Source organism: Stegostoma tigrinum, chromosome 20, assembly GCF_030684315.1.
Source record: "Stegostoma tigrinum isolate sSteTig4 chromosome 20, sSteTig4.hap1, whole genome shotgun sequence".
NCBI classification, from domain to species: Eukaryota; Metazoa; Chordata; class Chondrichthyes; order Orectolobiformes; family Stegostomatidae; genus Stegostoma; species Stegostoma tigrinum.
Window position 1 is genome coordinate 33,892,208 of NC_081373.1, and position 20,245 is coordinate 33,912,452.

At 42.9% G+C, this 20,245-nt stretch overlaps 1 protein-coding gene and 1 long non-coding RNA gene across 5 annotated transcripts in view; one reads left to right on the forward strand and one right to left on the reverse strand.

Moving 5' to 3' along the window:
- LOC125461810 (uncharacterized) overlaps window positions 1–8,852 on the reverse strand; it is a 35,506-nt gene extending 26,654 nt beyond the window's left edge. Inside the window, exon 1 of the long non-coding RNA XR_007249554.2 lies at window positions 8,761–8,852. This is a non-coding gene — a long non-coding RNA (uncharacterized LOC125461810). The remainder of the gene's footprint in view (window positions 1–8,760) is intronic.
- Window positions 8,853–9,115: 263 nt separating this feature from the next.
- Window positions 9,116–20,245, forward strand: part of mki67 (marker of proliferation Ki-67) — a 47,337-nt gene continuing 36,207 nt past the window's right edge. For 3 of the 4 annotated variants that reach the window (XM_048551027.2, XM_048551032.2, XM_048551031.2), the window contains exons 1-5: window positions 9,159–9,554; window positions 10,844–10,955; window positions 11,051–11,132; window positions 11,225–11,340; window positions 13,917–14,001. In XM_048551027.2, coding sequence (XP_048406984.2) covers window positions 10,864–10,955; window positions 11,051–11,132; window positions 11,225–11,340; window positions 13,917–14,001 — 375 coding nt within the window. In that variant the 5' untranslated portion in view covers window positions 9,159–9,554; window positions 10,844–10,863. The other variant, XM_048551030.2, reaches the window with a different exon arrangement.

Consider the following 20,245-nt stretch of genomic DNA (forward strand, 5'->3'; position numbering starts at 1 on the left):
TGGGAGGAGTCAAAAGAGAAGTTGTTGAGGGTGAGGACGAGTTCAGCTAGGCGGATGAGAGTGTCGGTGGAGGGGGACTGGTCGGGCCTGCGGGACAGGAAGAAGCGGAGGGCCTTGAGGCCATCTGCATGCGGAATGCAGGTGTATAGGGACTGGACGTCCATGGTGAATACGAGGTGTTGGGGGCCAGGGAATTGGAACTCCTGGAGGAGGTGGAGGGCGTGGGTGGTCTCACGGACGTAGGTGGGGAGTTCCTGGACCAAAGGGGAGAAAATGGAGTCCAGATAGGTGGAGATGAGTTCGGTGGGGCAGGAGCAGGCTGAGATGATGGGTCGACCAGGGCAGGCAGGTTTGTGGATTTTGGGAAGGAGATAGGAACGGGCCATGCGGGGTTGGGGAACAATGAGGTTGAGGCTGTGGGTGGGAGGTCCCCTGAGGTGATGAGGTCGTGAATGGTGTTGGAGGTGATGGTTTGGTGCTCGGATGTGGGGTCATGATCGAGGGGGCGGTAGGAGGTGGTGTCGGAGAGTTGGCGTCAGGCCTCGGCGATGTAGAGCTATGCCTGCCTCTTTGTAGGTTACGTGGAACAGTCCCTCTTCCGCACCTACACAGGCCCCAAACCCCACCTCTTCCTCCAGTACATTGATGACTGTATCGGCGCCGCCTCTTGCTCCCCAGAGGAGCTCGAACAGATCATCCACTTCACCAACACCTTCCACCCAACCTTCAGTTCACCTGGGCCATCTCCAGCACATCCCTCACCTTCCTGGACCTCTCAGTCTCCATCTCAGGCAACCAGCTTGTAACTGATGTCCATTTCAAGCCCACCGACTCCCACAGCTACCTAGAATACACCTCCTCCCACCCACCCTCCTGCAAAAATTCCATCCCCTATTCGCAATTCCTCCGCCGCATCTGCTCCCACGATAAGACATTCCACTCCCGCACATCCCAGATGTCCAAGTTCTTCAAGGACCGCAACTTTCCCCCCACAGTGATCGAGAACGCCCTTGACCGCGTCTCCCGTATTTCCCGCAACACATCCCTCACACCCCGCCCCTGCCACAACCGCCCAAAGAGGATCCCCCTCGTTCTCACACACCACCCTACCAACCTCCGGATACAACGCATCGTCCTCCGACACGTCCGCCATTTACAATCCGACCCCACCACCCAAGACATTTTACCATCCCCACCCCTGTCTGCTTTCCGGAGAGACCACTCTCTCCGTGACTCCCTTGTTCGCTCCACACTGCCCTCCAACCCCACCACACCCGGCACCTTCCCCTGCAACCGCAGGAAATGCTACACTTGCCCCCACACCTCCTCCCTCACCCCTATCCCAGGCCCCAAGATGACATTCCACATTAAGCAGAGGTTCACCTGCACATCTGCCAATGTGGTATACTGCATCCACTGTACCCGGTGTGGCTTCCTCTACATTGGGGAAACCAAGCGGAGGCTTGGAGACCGCTTTGCAGAACACCTCCGCTCAGTTCGCAACAAACAACTGCACCTCCCAGTCGCAAACCATTTCCACTCCCCCTCCCATTCTCTAGATGACATGTCCATCATGGGCCTCCTGCACTGCCACAATGATGCCACCCGAAGGTTGCAGGAACAGCAACTCATACTCCGCCTGGGAACCCTGCAGCCTCATGGTATCAATGTGGACTTCACCAGCTTCAAAATCTCCCCTTCCCCTACTGCATCCCTAAACCAGCCCAGTTCATCCCCTTCCCCCACTGCACCACACAACCAGCCCAGCTCTTCTCCCCCACCCACAGCATCCCAAAACCTGTCCAACCTGACTCTGCCTCCCTAACCGGTTCTTCCTCTCACCCATCCCTTCCTCCCACCCCAAGCCGCACCCCCATCTACCTACTAACCTCATTCCACCTCCTTGACCTGTCCGTCTTCCCTGGACTGACCTATCCCCTCCCTACCTCCTCACCTATACTCTCTCCACCTATCTTCTTTACTCTCCATCTTCGGTCCGCCTCCCCCTCTCTCCCTATTTATTCCAGTTCCCTCTCCCCATCCCCCTCTCTGATGAAGGGTCTAGGCCCGAAACGTCAGCTTTTGTGCTCCTGAGATGCTGCTTGGCCTGCTGTGTTCATCCAGCCTCACATTTTATTACCTCCATTTTTCTTCACTTTAATTATCTAATTGCCTCTTAAGAGCAACAAGTGAATCTGCTACTATCACACTCTCAGTTAGGCAGTGTATTGAAGATCATAACCACTCACAGTATCAAAAGAAAATCTTCTTTAGGTCACTCCTGGTTCTTTTGTGTAGAATCATTCCATGAGGTACAGAATGAGCACAAAAGAGGCTTAAAGAATTCTATCATTCTCCACTTCCATACGGCTTTAATTACTTCATTCTCTGGTTAGAAGTAACAGGTTGTCAACATCACCTGACTAGCTGAATTTTCCACATTCTTCTGAGACTGGTTGTTACGTCTTCAGATCGAATAACCAAAATGTGCTTGTGCGTGAATTTGCTTCTTATGTAAAAGACAACAAAAGCAGAGGTGACATCCACGATATAATCATAAAATGGCTACATTAAATGATCTATGATTTAAGTAGAGTACTTTAACTATGCACAGAAGCTGTGAAAAAGTGAAACTGTATCTGGAACAGAGAGTAGTTTAGCCACTTTGGTCATTAGCAGTTGAAAGTGTCAGCATCTGCAGTTAACTGGGGCTTCAGTTCAGTATCTTTTTCTGTTTAAGTTCACATATTTGAGCCAACACCACATTTACAGAAAAATCACATCAGACATCAGGAACAGCAAAATACTGTGCTTAGTAATGTCTCCTCCAAAGGTGTGGCAAATATACAGAAATGGCAAAGATAATTATCTGTACTGAGATGAGAATGAATTAAACATCACAAAAAAAAGGAGAGAACAAAGTTGGATAAAAAGGAAAGGGTGGAAGAAATACATACTGGGGAGAAAAATAATGGGACAGCGATGAAGGCTACCTCAGAGTACAACGGGATCTTGATTAGATGGGCCTGTGGATCAAGGAATGGCAGATAGAGTTTAATTTATATAAATGTAAGGTGCTGCAATTTGGAAAGGCAAATCACGGCAGGATTTGTACACTTAATGGTATGGTCCTGGGGAGTTTTGCTGAACAAAGAGACCTTGAACTCCAGTTTCATAGTGTCTTAAAAGTGGAGTCGCAGGTAGGTAGAATAGTAAAGAAGACTCTTGGTATGTTTGCCTTTATTGGTCAGTGCACTGAGTATAGGAAATAGTAAGAACTGCAGATGCCGGAAGCTTGAATCAATAAATGTGGAGCTGGAAAAGCACAGTCAATCAGATGGCATCCCATGAGCAGGAAAGTCAAGGTTTTGGGATGAAAACCTTCCTGATGAAGGCTTTTGGCCTGAAATATTGACTTTCCTGATCCTCGGATGCTGTCTGACTGGCTGTGCTTTCCCAGCTTCACATTCATTGCGTATAGAGTTTAGGAGATCATATTGCAGCTTTATAAGACATTGTTTAGGCCACTATTGGAGTACTGTGTGCAACACTGGTCTCCCTGCTATTGGAAGTATGTTGTGAAATTTGAAAGGATTCAGAAAAGATTTACAAGGATGTCGCCTGGGTTGATGCGTTTGAGGTATAGGTAGAGACTGAATCGACTGGGACTATTTTCTCTGGAGTGTCGGAGGCTGATGGCAGACCATATAAAGGTTTACAAAATCATGAGGGGCATGGATAGGGCAAATAGACAAGGTCTTTTCCCCAGGATGGGGGAGTCCAAAACTAGAGGGCATAGGTTTAAGGTGAGAGGGCAAAGATTTAAAAGGGACCTAAGGAGCAGCTTTTTCATGCAGATGGTGCTGCGTGTATGGAATGAACTGCCAGAACAAGTGGTGGAGGATAGTAGAATTATAACATTTACAAAGCATCTGTATGGATAAATGAATAGGAAAGGTTTAGAGGGATATGGAACAAATGCTGGTAAATGGGATAAGTTTATTTGGGACATCTGGTCTAAGGGTCAGTTTCTATGACTCTAAGAGCCTTAGAGAAGTTATCGTGAAGTAGAGTTCAATATTGATGCTGTACATGTGGATGATATTACTAGGGAGCAGTATGAAGATATGTAATAAAAGGGGAATACACTAATACACCCTTTGTCAATCAAGATCACAGTGTGGGCATGGGTAGAAAAGCCATTCCTGGAGATTTTGTGGATTCAGACAAATATATGAATGGAACTGAGGGCCAGCCCACTCAGTTCAATTTTGGAGGACAGTAATTGAAGACAAATAGTGTTGCTAACCATGAGAAAGGAGCAGAGAAGCTGAGAGAATAAAGAGGTTTGGGTGCCTTGGTTATTATCAAAAGATGGCTGGCATTTTAAATTTTGTTTCCGGTAATTTCAGTGTGCTGTGACAAAGATAGAAACCTGATTGGAGAGATTCAAACATGGAGTTACGAGAAACATAGGACAGAAATTTGAGAGGCAACATTTTGAAAGATTTGGAGAGGATTAGAATGTGGAAGATGAAAAAGTAATGTGCAAGGAATGAAGAGCAAGTTGTATTTTTGAGGATACAGATAATGATGAAAGACAAGAGACAGTACCTGAGTTGAGGGATCTATTTATAACATCAAAGCATGGAAATGAGCAGTTTAGTGGTGAATTGTAGACATTTTAATCAACATATTCAGACACGTTACGACACACCATTGGAACAGGCAGAATTTGAACTCAGGCCTTGTAGTCTGGAGGTAGAGATATTACTACTGTGTCAGAAGAGTCTTCACAAATCAATTGGATCATGAGAGCAATGGTTGTAGTTGGAGAAGATGAGTTAGGAGAGGGATTGAGGAGAGATAGGAGGGAAATTAGGAAATAGATGCATTAAGATTAAGGTGGGGTATCAGAACAAATTTCAGTCAAAGGCTGGGAGAGATGTAGCACAGGCAGATGAAAAAATGATCTCAGTCTCAATGACAAAGAAGCTCATGAGATCCCAGGCCCCAAGAAGACTTTCCACATCAAGCAGACGTTCACCTGTTCATCTGCCAATGTGGTACACTGCATCGGCTGTACCCATTGTGGTCTCTTCTACATTGGGGAAACCAAGCGGAAGCTTGGGGACTGCTTCACCAGAACACCTACGCTCAATTCGCAATAAACAACTGCACCTCCCAGTCGCGAACCATTTCAACTCCCCCTCCCATTCTTTCGATGACATGTCCATCCTGGGCCTCCTGCAGTGCCATAACAATGCCATCCGAAGGTTGCAGGAACAGCAACTCATATTCCGCTTGGGAACCCTGCAGCCTAATGGTATCAATGTGGATTTCACAAGCTTCAAAATCTCTCCTGCCCCCACTGCATCCCAAAACCAGGTCAGCTTGTCCCCGCCTCCCTAACCTGCTCTTCCTCTCACCTATCCCCTCCTCCCACCTCCTGCCACACCCTGATTTCCTACCTACTAACCTCATCCCGCCCCCTTGACCTGTTCGTCCTCCCCGGACTGACCTGTCCCCTGCCTACCTCCCCACCTAAACTAACCTCTACTGGCTCCATCCCCATCTCTTTAACTTGTCTGTCTCCTCTTGTTTGTAGTGGAGAAACTACCAGGAGACGCAGAGAATTCTTCACTACACTCTCCACCTATCTTCTCCTCTATCCATCTTCCATCCACCTCCCCCTCTCCTCCTCCCCCTTTTCTGATGAAGGGTCTAAACCTGAAACGTCAGCTTTTGTGCTTCTAAGATGCTGTTTGGTCTGCTGTGTGCATCCAGCTCCACAGTTTGTTACCTCATGAGCTCCCCATAACTGATAGAAGTTCAGGGTGGTGAAGGCATCAGAAAGGCATTTTAGGAGAAGGATGTCACAGAAAGGATGTGGAAGCATTGGAAAAGGTGCAGAGGAGATTTACCAGGATGTTGCCTGGTCTGGAGCGCAGGCCCTATGAAGAAAGGCTGAGGGACTTGGGTCTGTTCTCGTTGGAGAGAAGGAGGCTAAGAGGGGATTTAATAGAGACATACAAGATGATCAGAGGATTAGATAGGGTGGACAGTGAGAGTCTTTTTCCGAGGATGATGACTTCAGCTTGTACAAGGGGACATAGCTGCAAATTGAGGGGTGATAGATTTAAGACAGATGTCAGAGGCAGGTTCTTTACTCAGAGAGTGGTAAGGGCATGGAATGCCCTGCCTGCCAATGTAGTTAACTCAGCCACATTAGGGGCATTTAAACAGTCCTTGGATAGGCATATGGATAATGATGGGATAGTGTAGGAGGAGGGGCTTAGATTAGTTCACAAGTTGGCGCAACATCGAGGGTCAAAGGGCCTGCTCTGCGCTGCATTGTTCTATGTTCTAGTGGTAGGAAGTAAAAGCAATCAGAAATGTATTGTCTGATTAAGATCACAGCAACTGAGAATGCTAAACGGAAAGGTTAAAGGGGTGCCATGAATGCAGATTGTGTAGCTTATTTGAAGGGACAGTTTGATGGAGAACAGGAGGGTAGTGAATTCAGATTAAAGAGAATAAGTCACAGTGCAGAGTCTGAGAGGGGAAAGGAATAGGGATATTGTGATGAGAAAATCTTCCAAATGGTAAAATGACAAACTCAAAAGAGCGAGTGATTTTGAGGGGGTCAGAGATGGTGGTTGAAAGATGAGATACCCAAAGGAGTTCAGGAAATAAGGGAACAGACTAAGTTGAGATAACAAGGTGCAGCTGGAAGAACACAGCAGGCCAAGCCGCATCAGAGCGGCAGGAAAGCTGACGTTTTGGGTCCAGACCTTCCTTCAGAAATCTTTTCTGAAGGGTCTAGGCCTGAAACGTCAGCCTTCCTGCTTGGCTGCTGTGTTCATCCAGCTCTACACCTTGTTATCTCAGATTCTCCAGCATCTGCAGTTCCTACTACCTCTGAAACAACAGACTAAGTTGAATTTGCGTAATAAAGTGGACACAATCACCAGTGTTTTTAGCAAGGTAGGCAATGGAAAATATAATCTATTAGGAAGGGTGCTTCAGTAAGCACAAGCGCTGTAACCTGTAAGCCAGGTTTTCATCAGGTTATAATGTCAATACTATCATCAACAGTTAGTCTTGGATGGGAAGTTCCTCGTTTACAAATGAATAGCCATTCAGGAGACATATAATAGGGCAGTAATTGTTGATCTTCCAGGAAAGGCTTCAGAGTCATCAGCAGGAAGACTGTGCAGGGCATGAAGGTTGGTGTAACTATAAAAAAAATCACTCATTTACTGTCCATCTCTAGTTATCCTTGAGAAGGCTTTGGTTGGCTGCTGTATCCAATTGGTGCAGTCTATTTGCTGCATGTTCACCCAAAATGCAGCTAGAGTTCCACTACTTTTATCCAGCCACACTGGGAGAAGTGATTTTTTTCTAAATCTGGATAGTGAGTAACTTGGATATGAACTTGACGGTGGTGATAGTTGTTAGGAAAGCAGGCGAGAAAGGAGAATAGTGCATTTGAAATCATTAAACACAAATATAATAATGCTAGTCTTATCTGCAACTGCTGACAGCAGGCAGAGTTGCCCTGGATAGTAATGAAGTTCTTCCTTCCTTAATTTATCAATTGCAAACAATTAGTCATCTTTTACATCATTTGTCCAGGAATTTAGTGTCAGCAGCAGGCAAAAATCCATCCCTTTAAAGGGGTCCATGGAATTTTCAATCAGTCTTTAATGAAACTTGCTAGAATTCCTTTTAATGTTTTAATTTTTTTTAATGTAACAACAAAGACAATATTGAAGAAACTTAGATAAGTGTGTGGGGCTGGATGAACACAGCAGGCCAAGCAGCATCTTAGGAGTGCAAATGATGATGTCAGCTTTTGCGCTCCTAAGATGCTGCTTGGCCTGCTGTGTTCATTCAGCCCCACACTCTGTTGTCTTAGATTCTCCAGCATCTGCAGTTCCCATTATCATTGAAGAAACTTAGCTAACTTTGGCAGCATTTGTCAAGAAAGAGTTAACCCTTTGAGTTCTGCATAACAATGCATTATGACACACTGCTGAAATTTACCAAAGATCCTCAAACAGTACCTTCCAAATTCACAATCACTTCCACCTAGAAGGTCAACAGCAGGCACATCGGAATACCACCATGTTCAGCTTTCCCTCCAAGCAACTCACAATCCTGACTTGGAAATATGTCACCATCTCTTTGCTGTTGCTGGGTCAAAATCCTGGAAATTCCTCCCTAATGGCATTGTGGGTTGACCTACAGCATGCACTGTACCAATTCAAGAAAGCAGCTCACCACCAACTTCTCAAAGACAAGTGAGGGCAGGCAATAAATGCTGGCTAACCTGCAATGCCCATGTCCCACCAGTGAATGAAGAAACAAAGCACTATTTTCCTGCTCCTTTCAGTCCAAAAGAATTCACAGGGTCTTGAATTGTTAACTCTGTTCCTCTCTCCACAGATGCTGCCAGACTTGACGAGTTTTTCTGGCCCTGTCTGTTTTTAACTCATATTTGTAGCATGCAATATTTTGCTTCCATTGTAAATTTATGGCACATCTCATGGAAGAAAAAAATTCTGCATCTTTATGAAATCCTAATTCCACCACCTAAAAAGACACGTACCTTGTGTTTGTATACATGATATCCCTTCCCTTATATTAAAAAAAGTCTGCCCCAGCTGGAAAACAGAAATTTGAAATTTCGTCTAAAATGTGTGTTTGCAGCATTTTCTACGGCTGCTTTCAAATGTGCAGCCTCTCACAACTCACTCGGAATGGGCAGGTCACTGAAGAAGGCTTGAATCCAAACATGTTTGGAGTGGGTGGCCAGCATTTTGCTTATCCTCAAACCATCAACGGTATGTTTTCTTTTAACATAAACAGCAAATATTTACCAGCAGAACTACCACAGATGCCGTGGCCGGGTTTGCGCAGACGTAGTAACAACAGCCCGCGCAGGCGCTGCGACAGAGACCTCAAGCCGACGGCGGGGGAAACAACCAAGCCGAAAGGTAATAAAATGTGAGGCTGGATGAACACAAGCCGAAAGGTGATTGGTTCGCGAGACGGCAAACGGCGGCCAGCCAATCGCTTCGTTTGGCGCCGGAATTCAAACGGATTTTGAATGAAGGGGAATGCGCGCGCGCCGGTCGGGAAGAAAGGTTGGAGGGATTTGTTTTTAAAAAGAGTTTTAAGAATGCGCGCGCGTTTATTGAGCCGGAGTTGTGCACGGAGAAAGAGAAAATGACCTGATCGGCATCTAAAAGTTGGATTTTTTGGGGGTGGGCTAGGATAGGGTAGGGAAGCGGGCGGTTGAAGATTGTGAGTGATCAGGGCGCGGCTGGTTCGAGCGGCTCTGACGGTTGAGGGAGGAGGGTGATCGAGGGAACCGTCGGATACACAGGCACCCGGGCTGGGGTGGGAGAGAGAAGGAGAGCATAGTGTCGGGGGTTCCTCTGCGATCGGCCAGACGCCGGGAGTGAGTGTGGGGAGGCTGAAAAAAATAACTAATTGCATCCACGTTGAATGGACTATCAGGACATTTAACACTTGGCGGCGTCCAGGTAAGTGTCCACCAGCAGCATCAGATGTTCGTGAATACTCTCCGGGCACCGAGCATTGCGGGAAAGATGTGCAATCTAATATTTTGTTTATGGATCGTTGTCTGTGTGTTTGTGTCTGAAATTTCTCCTCTCCTTGGCATGGTAGTTTTCAAAATATATACGTAATTTTCTTCCCCAGATTGCGATCGGCGCTTAAAAGTCTCGGTCGAATTTAGCTAGTCGTTATTTTAAAATGTGCTGTCAAGCCTTCCCTTGGAATATTCGTAAAATTTTAGAGTTCCGCCGGGATCTGAGATGATGAGAAGTAGCCACTTTCAGTTTGAGCTGTCTACAGCAGTGTTTGCTGTTTTATTTTCTGTTTAATTTTCAATCTGTTTGTCGGGAATTTTGTTTGGGAGCCCACTCTTTTTGACATGCCACTGCATGTTTGTCTCTCATCACACCTGCCAGTCCTACTGGGCTTCACAATTCCCGCTAGGATCTACACATCTTCATTTTCCACTGTTTCTTATCGCTGCACTTTCCCCTCCGGTAGTTCCTCAATCGAAAGTACAACTTTTATGAGTCTTCGCTAGAGTACTGGTCGATAGTATTAACTATACAGCTTGAAACTTGAGAAGAAAGAAGCTGAAAAGCAGCAATAATTCTTTCCGCAACATTTTGATATTTCTTTAAAATGAGGCTTGGGATGGGGCACTTGTATTTGCTTGCTTTATGAACTAACTGAGCATTAAATGGTGTCCTTGCTCTTTTTAATCACGCAAAACGTCGATAGCGTTTAACACCAATATGATTTTAAAGGTACATGTGAAGAACAATGCAAAAATATTAGTGTCATAATAAGGAATGGATTACATAGAAATGACAGGCGTGCAGTTTAACTCCTAAGTTAAGTTTTATTCGCCCCGTGCTCAGGAGTTGACATTAGCTTTTAAGCTCTCCAGAAGCTATTCTCATCCTCTCTTTGACCTTCTCCAGTCGCATAACTCTCTCAGATCAGAATTCCTGGCTTCTTGCACGTCCGTTTTGTTTCCCCACTGTTGTTGGTGTCAGTGTTACCTTCACCTGCCCATCTCTTAAGGTTTGGCATTTTCTGTCTAAGTCCATCTTCCACTACTACTTAAATAAATCTTGAATATTCTTGGCCTGAACATAATTTCCAGTTGCTGAGTGTCATCAGGGCAGAAATGTATAGAAGACATGTTTTAAATAGTTTGGGAAAAATTGTTTAAAATAACGAGTATTAGAAGTTCTCGTGGTTAAAAGTTACACTATATTTCTGCTTTCAGGTAAGAAATTATCTTAGAAAATGCCACTGTATGGTAAAATTGTAGTAATCAAGCGTACAGGAGCAGATGGATACAATTTTCCTTTGACATCATCTTCGTGCTTATTTGGAAGGTAAGTTTGCTGTTCTGCTTCTGTTTCCAAATATCGCTGTCCTATAAATAAACAAGTGTGTTTTTTTTAATCCAAGTGTTTTGGTATCCCTGTAGGAAAACTGACTGTGATATCCGTATCCAACTGCCTCATGTTTCAAAAGAGCACTGTAAGCTTGAAGTAAATGAAAATAATGAGGTACTTTTTAAAAATTAACATTAATTTGATTTTGGAAAATACTACACTGTAGCTATTGCCTACTTTTTGAAAACTTTACATTTTGTTTGCAGGTAATTTTAACTAATTTGAGTGAAGTTAATCGAACTCATTTAAATGGCAATGTTGTGCTTCACTCTGAACGTCTAAAGCATCGTGATGTGTTCACAGTTATTGATCGTTCTTTCAGGTAACATGATTCAGATTAACTCACCTTCGGCTTTAACTGCTGTAATTTACAGGTTTATATTACTGGCGTGAACTAACACTCCTAAAGTATTAGATTTCTGTTCTTGGTTACTTTTTTACAGATATGGGTGTCATTGGCTGGACCCACATTTGTTGTCCATTTCTAGATGCCCTTGAAGGTAGTGGTGGACTGCCTCCTTGAACAACTGCACTCCACTCAATTTAGGTAGCCTCACAATGGCATGAGCAAGGCAGTTCCAGGATTTTCTTAGTGACACTGATAACCAGTGATATATTTCCAAGTCACCATGGTGAGTGGCTTGGAGGGGAATTTGCAGAGGGTGTTCTTCATGAACTTTTTGGCTTGTCCTTCTGGATTGTTATGGTTACGGATTTGGAAGGTTGAATTTCTTCAGTGATCTTGTAGATGGCGCACACTGCTAATACTGGTATTGGTGGTGTTCGAGTGAGTCGGTGCTCGTGGTGTTAATCAAGTGGGCTGCTTTGTCCTGAATGTTGTCAAGTTTCTTGAGTGTTGTTGAAGCTGCATTCATTCAGGCAAGTTGGTAGTGTTCCATCATACTACTGCATGTTGTAGATGGTGGTCAGGAATGAGCTATTCACTGCCGGATTCCTGCCCTCTGATCAGGTGTTATAGCCATAGTATTTATATGGATTGTCCAGTTCAATTTCTGGTCAATAGTAACCCCAATATATTGATAGTGGGCAATTCAGTGATGGTGATGCCATTGAATGTTATGAGGTAATGGGTTAGATTCTCTCTCTTTGAAAATGATTAGTGTGAGGCACGTGAATATTGCTTGCAATTCATGAGCCTTAACCTTGATATTGTAAGATTTTGCTGCATTTAGATAAGAGTTTTCTGAATTATAATTACAATCAATAAGAAAAAATTTAAACATTAATAGTTAATCTTTATGCTGTAAAGTAATCCTGTTCCAGTATACTGAAGGCACAAATCCTACATTTGGTCAAGATTATCCTACTCTGGTGCCAGCGACCAGCCAATTCCTCCAACGAATCTAATTCTGAAATAGATGCTAGTATTAAGATATTTTAAAAATAAAACATATAGAATGTTTTGCTTATGCACTTATAAAACGTGCGGAACAGGGGATGTTATTAGGAAATGAGGTGTTCCCCTCATAAGTACAATAACTGAAAAGCAGGTGCCAACCTTAAAATCTAGCCACCAGAGTGGTGTGCAAAATTGTATACTTCATATACAAGAAATCATATTTTGGTTTCCAGTGTTAGGGTCCTATTAACAATTAGACACTAAATAACTAGAAGGTGAAGATAACAAGGCAAACAAATGTTGTGAAATACTTCATACATTACGTAAAGGAGAGGGTTCAACTCCCACACTGGCTGAGGTTACCATGAAAGATTCTTCTTCTCAACCTCTTCCCCCTACCTGAGGTATGGTAGCCCTCAAGTTAAGCCACCACCAGGTGTCTGTAATAAGAGAACAGCCCATTGTCAGATAAAACCATGGTGACTTTCCCTTACTAAGGAACTTCACAGGACAATACCCATACAAAGAAGGGGCATTCTGTGATGCGGTGGCAGTGTCCCGAACACTGAGCCACAACAGCTGTATTCAAATCCCACCCATTCTGGTGGTGTGTAATAATATATCTGGATCAGATTGCTTTGGAAGTATTTATACATAGAAGAAAAAGAGGAGTTTTTGTGGTGCAGTGGTAGTGTCCCTAACTGTAACCCAGGATACCCAGATTTTTTTCAAATCATTTCTGAACAGGCTGACTGGGAAAAAAGGCAAAAGTGAGTTATTAAGGGGCTGTGAGGAAGTTTATGCTATGGTTGGTTAGAATAAAATTCTCACTAGAAACTGTATGCTTGGACTTGTGTCTAAAAGTGTTTATGTTCTTGCATACATTATTCAGGCTATTTCTTCCTCCAGAAAAACAAAAAATAAGCTTCAGAATTTGAGTTCAAGGTGCCTTCTAGACTTCCTTAATGAACTAATCACTTTGACTGCCTATTTGGTCTAGCTATTGCTCCTCTATTCAGTGTTTTCTGATACTGAAACAGCATTAAGTGTATACATTAAAAGCAAAATATGAAGTTGCTCACTCACCAGTTGTAAGACATTAAAATGGGCTGCATTTTGGATGAGAAAAAAATTCTCGACTGGTTTATGTAAACATTTCCAAAAAAGTATTTATTTTCCTGTCTGCTTTTTGTGTCCACAGTTGCCCTTATTAGGGACTACTAAGCTTTTTTTTGCACCATGACTGGTTCGCTATTTTGCTTTTACAAAGTGCTCATTAAAAATCAAGAAATTGGTTAATATAATCTGCAAATTTAATTTTTCTTTTGGCATTTTATATCAACTGGGTGCTTTTAGTATAAGATCAGAAGTTTGAACTTGTGGAATTGAACGTTGAGAGGACTATTTGCTACAATTGATGTTGGCTCTTTGGTTATTTACTCTCAATTTCTATAAGTACATGCAATGGGAGCAATTTATTATTTGTTTCAATTTTTGTAACATTACAATTAATCCCTTTGTATTCTTCCTTGTCTTAGGTTTGAGTACCCATTGGATTCAGTGCACAACACTAGCCCAAGAAAAAGACGGAGTTTGTCAAGTCTGAGGAATGAAACTTTACAAGTACGTACCTACATTTTTATGTTGAAGTCAAACAAGATCAAGTTGAGCAAAATATCAGTGCCAATCGTTCCAGAACCTTGCTAATACAATGTTTTTTTTTCAGATTGCTGTCATTGTTCCTTTTCAAGTGAAATATTTTGTTTGGCCTAACTACTTATGATTTCGGGTTTCTTTAAGGTGGATTGGCTCCTCTTTTCTAATTCCTTGCTTAAGTTCTTTCTTACTTCCCCTGTATAGTAAAGGGCTTTTTCAGTTCCCATCTTCTTAGACATTACATATGCTTCCTCTTTCTTTTTGACCAAGGTCATAACATCCCTTTTCACCCAAGGTTCCCATAATTTGCCATACCTATTGTTCATTCTTATAGAGCTGTGCCACTCCTGAATGCTTATCAACTGCCATTTGAAATACACCCACCTGTTCAATTTGGATTTACCCTCAAGCAGCTGCCTCCCCAACATTCTTCATTTCCTGCCTAATATTGTTATAGTTCAACTTCTCCCACCCCCGCACCCCCCAATATAACATTCGCCTGAGGACTGCTGTTATCTAGCGTTGCACACTGGAAAGGGATGAACTTAATTCCAAAGATTATGATGTAGAATCAGCTTACGAAGACATGACCAATCATAAAAGTAAGTTGTTTCTGGGAGTGGTTTGTAGTACACTGTAGGAAGAGGTACACAGGCAGAAATAACATATGGTGTGAGAGAGCTACAGCACAAATCATTAATGATATTTATCTGCTTGTGGATTGAATGAATCTGATTGGCAACAGTAGCCTTGATAAGTCATGGATTGCTTTCAGGACAGTTTCTTGGACTGTTTCTTGATTTCTCTTTTACAGTAAGATAGCAAGCTATACTACATCTGGTACAATGTACAATGACACAGTAGAGATTAGTGACTTTATAGTGAAAGTACCTGTAGGTGGTAGTGACCTTAACCTCAGATTAGATTTTAAGGGTGAGATGAGTGGCTCTTTAAATAAATGTTTTGAATATAAGTAGTGACAATTATATGGGCATAGCTGGCCAAGTTGAGCTACTGGATACTCTGTAGAGATGCAGTGCCAGATTTGTAAGAAGATACTTCAGAATACTTAAAAGGTACGTTCAAATGAGAGAGCAACACTGCAAAGGAATGATACATATCTTTGACTGACGAAGTAAATTTAAAGTTTTAAATGGAATGGAAAAGTATGATTCGACAAAGATGCATGTCAAGTCTGAAGATTATGCAGAATATTACAAACAAAGAATGGTTGAAATATTAGTAAGGAAGAAGACATTAGAATAAGAGAGCAATAGCTAGTAGTATGAAACAGATGTTACAACTTTCCACACTTTTTAAAAAGGAAAAGAGTAACTAAAGTGAACATTGATCCTCCAGAGAGAGTCTGGAGAATTAATAATGGAAAATGAGGAAATGGCAAGTGTATTAAACAGGTCTTTTGCATCTGACTTCATTGTAGAGGATGCAAATAATATCCTTGAAATAATCAAGTGATGGGAGAGAGGAACTTTAAATCATAAATTGCATCTGTGAAAGGATACTGAGAAAATGAGAAGCTAACAGGTCCTGATGAATGGTGTCCTCTGCTTTGAAAGAAGTAGCTAGGAAAATTTGTAGATGCATTGACTTCAATTTTCTGAAATTCCCTAGATTTTGGAACAGTCCAATCAGATTGGGATGTAACTCCTTTATTCAAGAAGCAGAATGACAAGAGAAAATTGTAGGCCAATTAACATCTGTATTATTAAAATTAACAAGGAAATGTTCAGTTACCTGCACTCAGCCGATAACCTATTATGGCGCAGCATTTTAAGTACTCAACCAGATGCTTCTTAAATATTTCTGGAGTACTTGCCTCCACGACCCTCTCAGACATCACATTTCATTTATACATTTCACTTTCTAGGTGAAAACTGTTTCCTCAGATCTCCTATAAATAACTTGCTGTTCACTTTAAACGTATGCCTGACACCTCTGCCATGGGGAAGAGATTCTCACAATCTACCCTGCCTTTGCCTCATTATACAAAATAATCAATCCAATACCCCTTCAGTCTCCACTGCTCCAAGGAAAACAAATTTAGCCCATCAAGTCTCTCTTAATGTAAACTTTTCAACATGGTGAATCTCTTATCCTCTCCAGTGCAATCATGTCTTTTTGATATTGTAATGATCAGAACTACACACAGTACTCCGTCTGTGACCGAACCAATGTTTTATAAAGTTGCAGCAAGACTCTTTTGCATCATTCTGTTCTCTGACTGATGAAGACAAACATCTTCTATGCCTTCTTCATCACTGGTATACCTGTGCTGACTACTTCATGGATCTATGGACTTGTATACCAAGGGTCCTTTTGTTTCTAAGTACTCTCTTGGGACCTACCATTCATTGTGTCTATCCTTGTGTTATTAGACCTTTCAAAATGCATCGTCTCGCACTTATCAGGATTAAATTCCATAAATCATTGTGCTGCCCAATTTACCAGTTGATCAATATTAGATGTAGGTTGAGACCGTCCTCATTATCAACCACACCATTAATTTTCATGTCATCTGCAAACTTACTAATTATAACTTTTATGTTCACATCCAAGTTATTGATATACACAACAAACAGCAAGAGTCCCACCACTAATTCCTGTCGTATATTGCTTATCGCAGGCTTCCTATTACAAAAACCTCCCATCTGTAAGCCAATTTTGGATCTAATTTGCCAACTTGTATTGGATCCCTTGGGCTTTTGGACCAACCTTGCATGTGGGAGCTTGTTAAAAGCCTTACTGAAGTCCATTATAAACCACATCAACTGCACTGCCCTCATCAATATCTTTAGTTGCATTTTCAAAAAGCTCAACTAGTCACTTGTAGGAGAGATCAGAACTATGAGCGCACTTTAAAAATAAGTTACCCATTTGAAATAAAGATGGTGAAATTATTTTGAGTGCATTTGGAACTGTGTTGGTTGCTGAGTAACAGACAGATTCATTGATTTATTATGAGCAGTATTTGGTGGACTTTGGGCTAACATGGGAGTTGCAGGTTATGGGAGATAAAGGGGAATGTGGAATTAAGTCAGATGAGCCATGGTCATATTGAAGACAGGAGGCATGAGGAGCCAAATGGCCTTCTCATCCTAATTCATATGTTTGTAAACTTGGTGAAAGAGTGAGATTAAAGGAATATCTTAAAGGAGAAAGAAAGGCTGGTGGGTTGTTTAGTGAGGGGATGCCAGAACTTCAATCTTAGATGCTGGAGCCAGAGTCACCAATGATGAAATCAGATGATATTATAATGGATTCTGAGGGACAGTGTATATCTTTACTGGTGGAGACACTGACTCATTGGGTACAGTCAGCATGGATCTCTTTTCTTTTGTGAAAATGTGAGGTCCAAACCTGACCATATTCTTTGAGATTGTAACCTGAAAGGAATGGCAGGGATGGGGGGTGTAAAAGAAATGATTCTATGGCTGGAAGTCTATTCCCAATGGGATTGTGCAGGTGTAGGGTCCCTTGCTGTTCTGGCATACATTTCTGATTTGGAGCAGCTAAATACAGGGGCTATGATCAAGAAGTTCACAGATACCACATAATTCGGCAACAGACTGGAAGAGGGCTAGCAATCAAACACTAGAAAAATGAATGACAATGAAAAGAGGCATGGTTAATACAGGACTGAATGTGTTATATCTGAATGCACGTAGTACAAGGAATAAGGTAAATGAGCTTGTTGTGCAGATCGAAATTGGCAGGTATGATGTGGTGGGCATCACAGTTGCAAGGCGATCAGGACTGGGAACTGAGTATTCAATGATGTACATCCAATTGAAAAAATAGGTAGGTGGGCTGAGGGGGTGGGGTTGCCTTATTAGTAAGAAATGAAATTCAATCAACAGGAAGAAACGAAGTAGGGTCAGATGGTGTAGAATCTGTATGGGTAGAATTGAGGAACGGCAGAGGTTAAAAAAAACATAGTTGGAGTTCAGTACAGGCCTCTAAACAGCCAGGAGCTGGACTGCAAGATACACCAGGAGATCGAAAAGGAGTGTAAGAAAAGAAAAGTCAAACTAATCAAGAGGGATTTCAATATGCAGGTAGACTGGGAAAATCATGTTAGTCATGGATTACAAGAAAAGCAGTTTGTGGAATGTCTATGAGGTGGCTTTTTAGAGCAGCTCATGGATCCCACAAGGAAACAGGCAATACTGGATTTGGTGGTGTGCAATGAAGCAGACTTAATAAGAGAGCTGAAAGTGAGGAGTCCTTAGGAGGCAGTGATCATAAGATGATAGAATTTACTCTGCAATTTGAGAGGGAGAAGATTAAATATGAGGTTAGGCTAGCCAGTAATATAAATGAAGACTGTAAGAGTTTCTTTAGATATATAAAGGGCAAAAGAGAGGCCAAAGTGGACATTGGACCACTGGAAAATGACGGTGGAGAGATAATAGTGGGGAACAAGGAAATGGCTGAGGAACTGAATAATTACTTTGTGTCAGTCTTCATGGTGGAAGTCACAAGTAATCTCCTAAAAATTCAAGAGAGTCAGGGGCAGAGCTGAGTGTGGTGACCAAGGAAAAGGTGCTAGTAAAACTGATTGGCCTGAGGGTGGATAAGTCACCTGGACCAGATAGACTACACCTGAGAGTTCTAAAGGAGATAGCTGAAGAGATAGTGGAAGTGTCAATGGTGATCTTTCAGGAATCACTTGAGTCAGGGAGGGCTCCAGAGGACTGGAAAATCGCTAACATGACATCTCTGTTTAAAAAGAGAGTACGGCAAAAGTGGGAAAACTGCAGGCTGATTGGCGTAACCTCAGTCGTAAGATTTTGGACTCCATTGTAAAGGATGAGAGTTCTGAATTTTTGGAAGTGTATGGTAAAATAGGTTCAAGTCAGCATGGTTTCATCAAAGAGGGGTCATGCCTGACAAATCTGCTTGAATTCTTTGAGAAAGTAATGAGCAAGGTAGACCAAGGAGAGCCAATGGATGTTATCTACCTGGACTTCAAGGAGGCCTTTGACAAGGTGTCGCACAGGAGGCTGTTGAGTAAGATAAGGGCCAATGGTGTTAGAGGCAAGGTGCTAGAATGATAAAAGATTGGCTGTCTGGAAGAAAGCAGAGAGTCGGGATAAAAGGGTCTTTCTTAGGACGGCAGTCGGTGACCAGTGGTGTTCTGCAAGGGTCCATAACGTTTCAGTTTATACATTAATGATCTAGATGAAGGAACTGTGGGTATTCTGGCTAAGTTTGCAGATGATCAAAGGTAGGTAGAGGGACAGGTAGTATTGAGGAGTTGGGGAGGCTGAAGCAGTATTTAGACAAGTAGGAGAGTGGGCAAAGAAGTGGCAGATGGATTACAACATGAGAAAGTGTGAGGTCATGCACTTTTAAGAAGAATAAAGGCATGGACTATTTTCTAAATGGGAAGAAAATTCAAAAGTCTGATGTGCAGAGAGACTTGGAAGTTCTAGTCCAGGGTTCTCAAGATAAACTTGCAGGTTGAGTCAGTTGTCAGGAATGCAAATGCAATCGGGTTTTGAGAAGATTTGTAGCTCAGGTTGAGTTTCTGGATGTGAGTTTGCTCGCTGAGCTGGAAGGTTAGCTTTCAGACGTTTTGTCACTTTTTTTATTTGAAAAAAATATATTCTTTATTCATAGAATGTACAAAAAAAAAATTTATACACCTACCCAGTCATGCAAGCCGCTCCGGGTTACCCAGGGGTACGTACACCAACTAAAGGCAAAAACAAAGAAAATACCCCGACAGTCGTCTCCCCGCACAGTCCCCGTTGGCCCCCTGACCAGTTGGGGAAGGCGTCACCAGGCCCAGTTACCAGATAGGCCCCTTTTTTCTATTCTGGACGAGGGGTTTCATATGGTGGTCTTTACCCACCGCGCAGTGGCTGCCCCAAGCTTTAGCGCGTCCCTCAGCATGTAGTCCTGGACCTTGGAGTGCGCCAGTCTGCAACACTCGGTCGGGATCAGTTCTTTCAGCTGGCAGATCAGCAAGTTGCGAGCAGACCAAAGAGCGTCTTTCACTGCATTGATGGTCCTCCAAGCGCAGTTGATGTTGGTCTTGGTGTGCGTCTCGGGAAACAGCCTGTAGAGCACAGAGTCCCGTGCCACGGAGCTGGAGGGACGAACCTTGACAAATACCACTGCATCCCCCTCCAGACCTCCTGTGCATAGGCACACTCCAGCAGGAGGTGATCGACAGTTTTGTCTC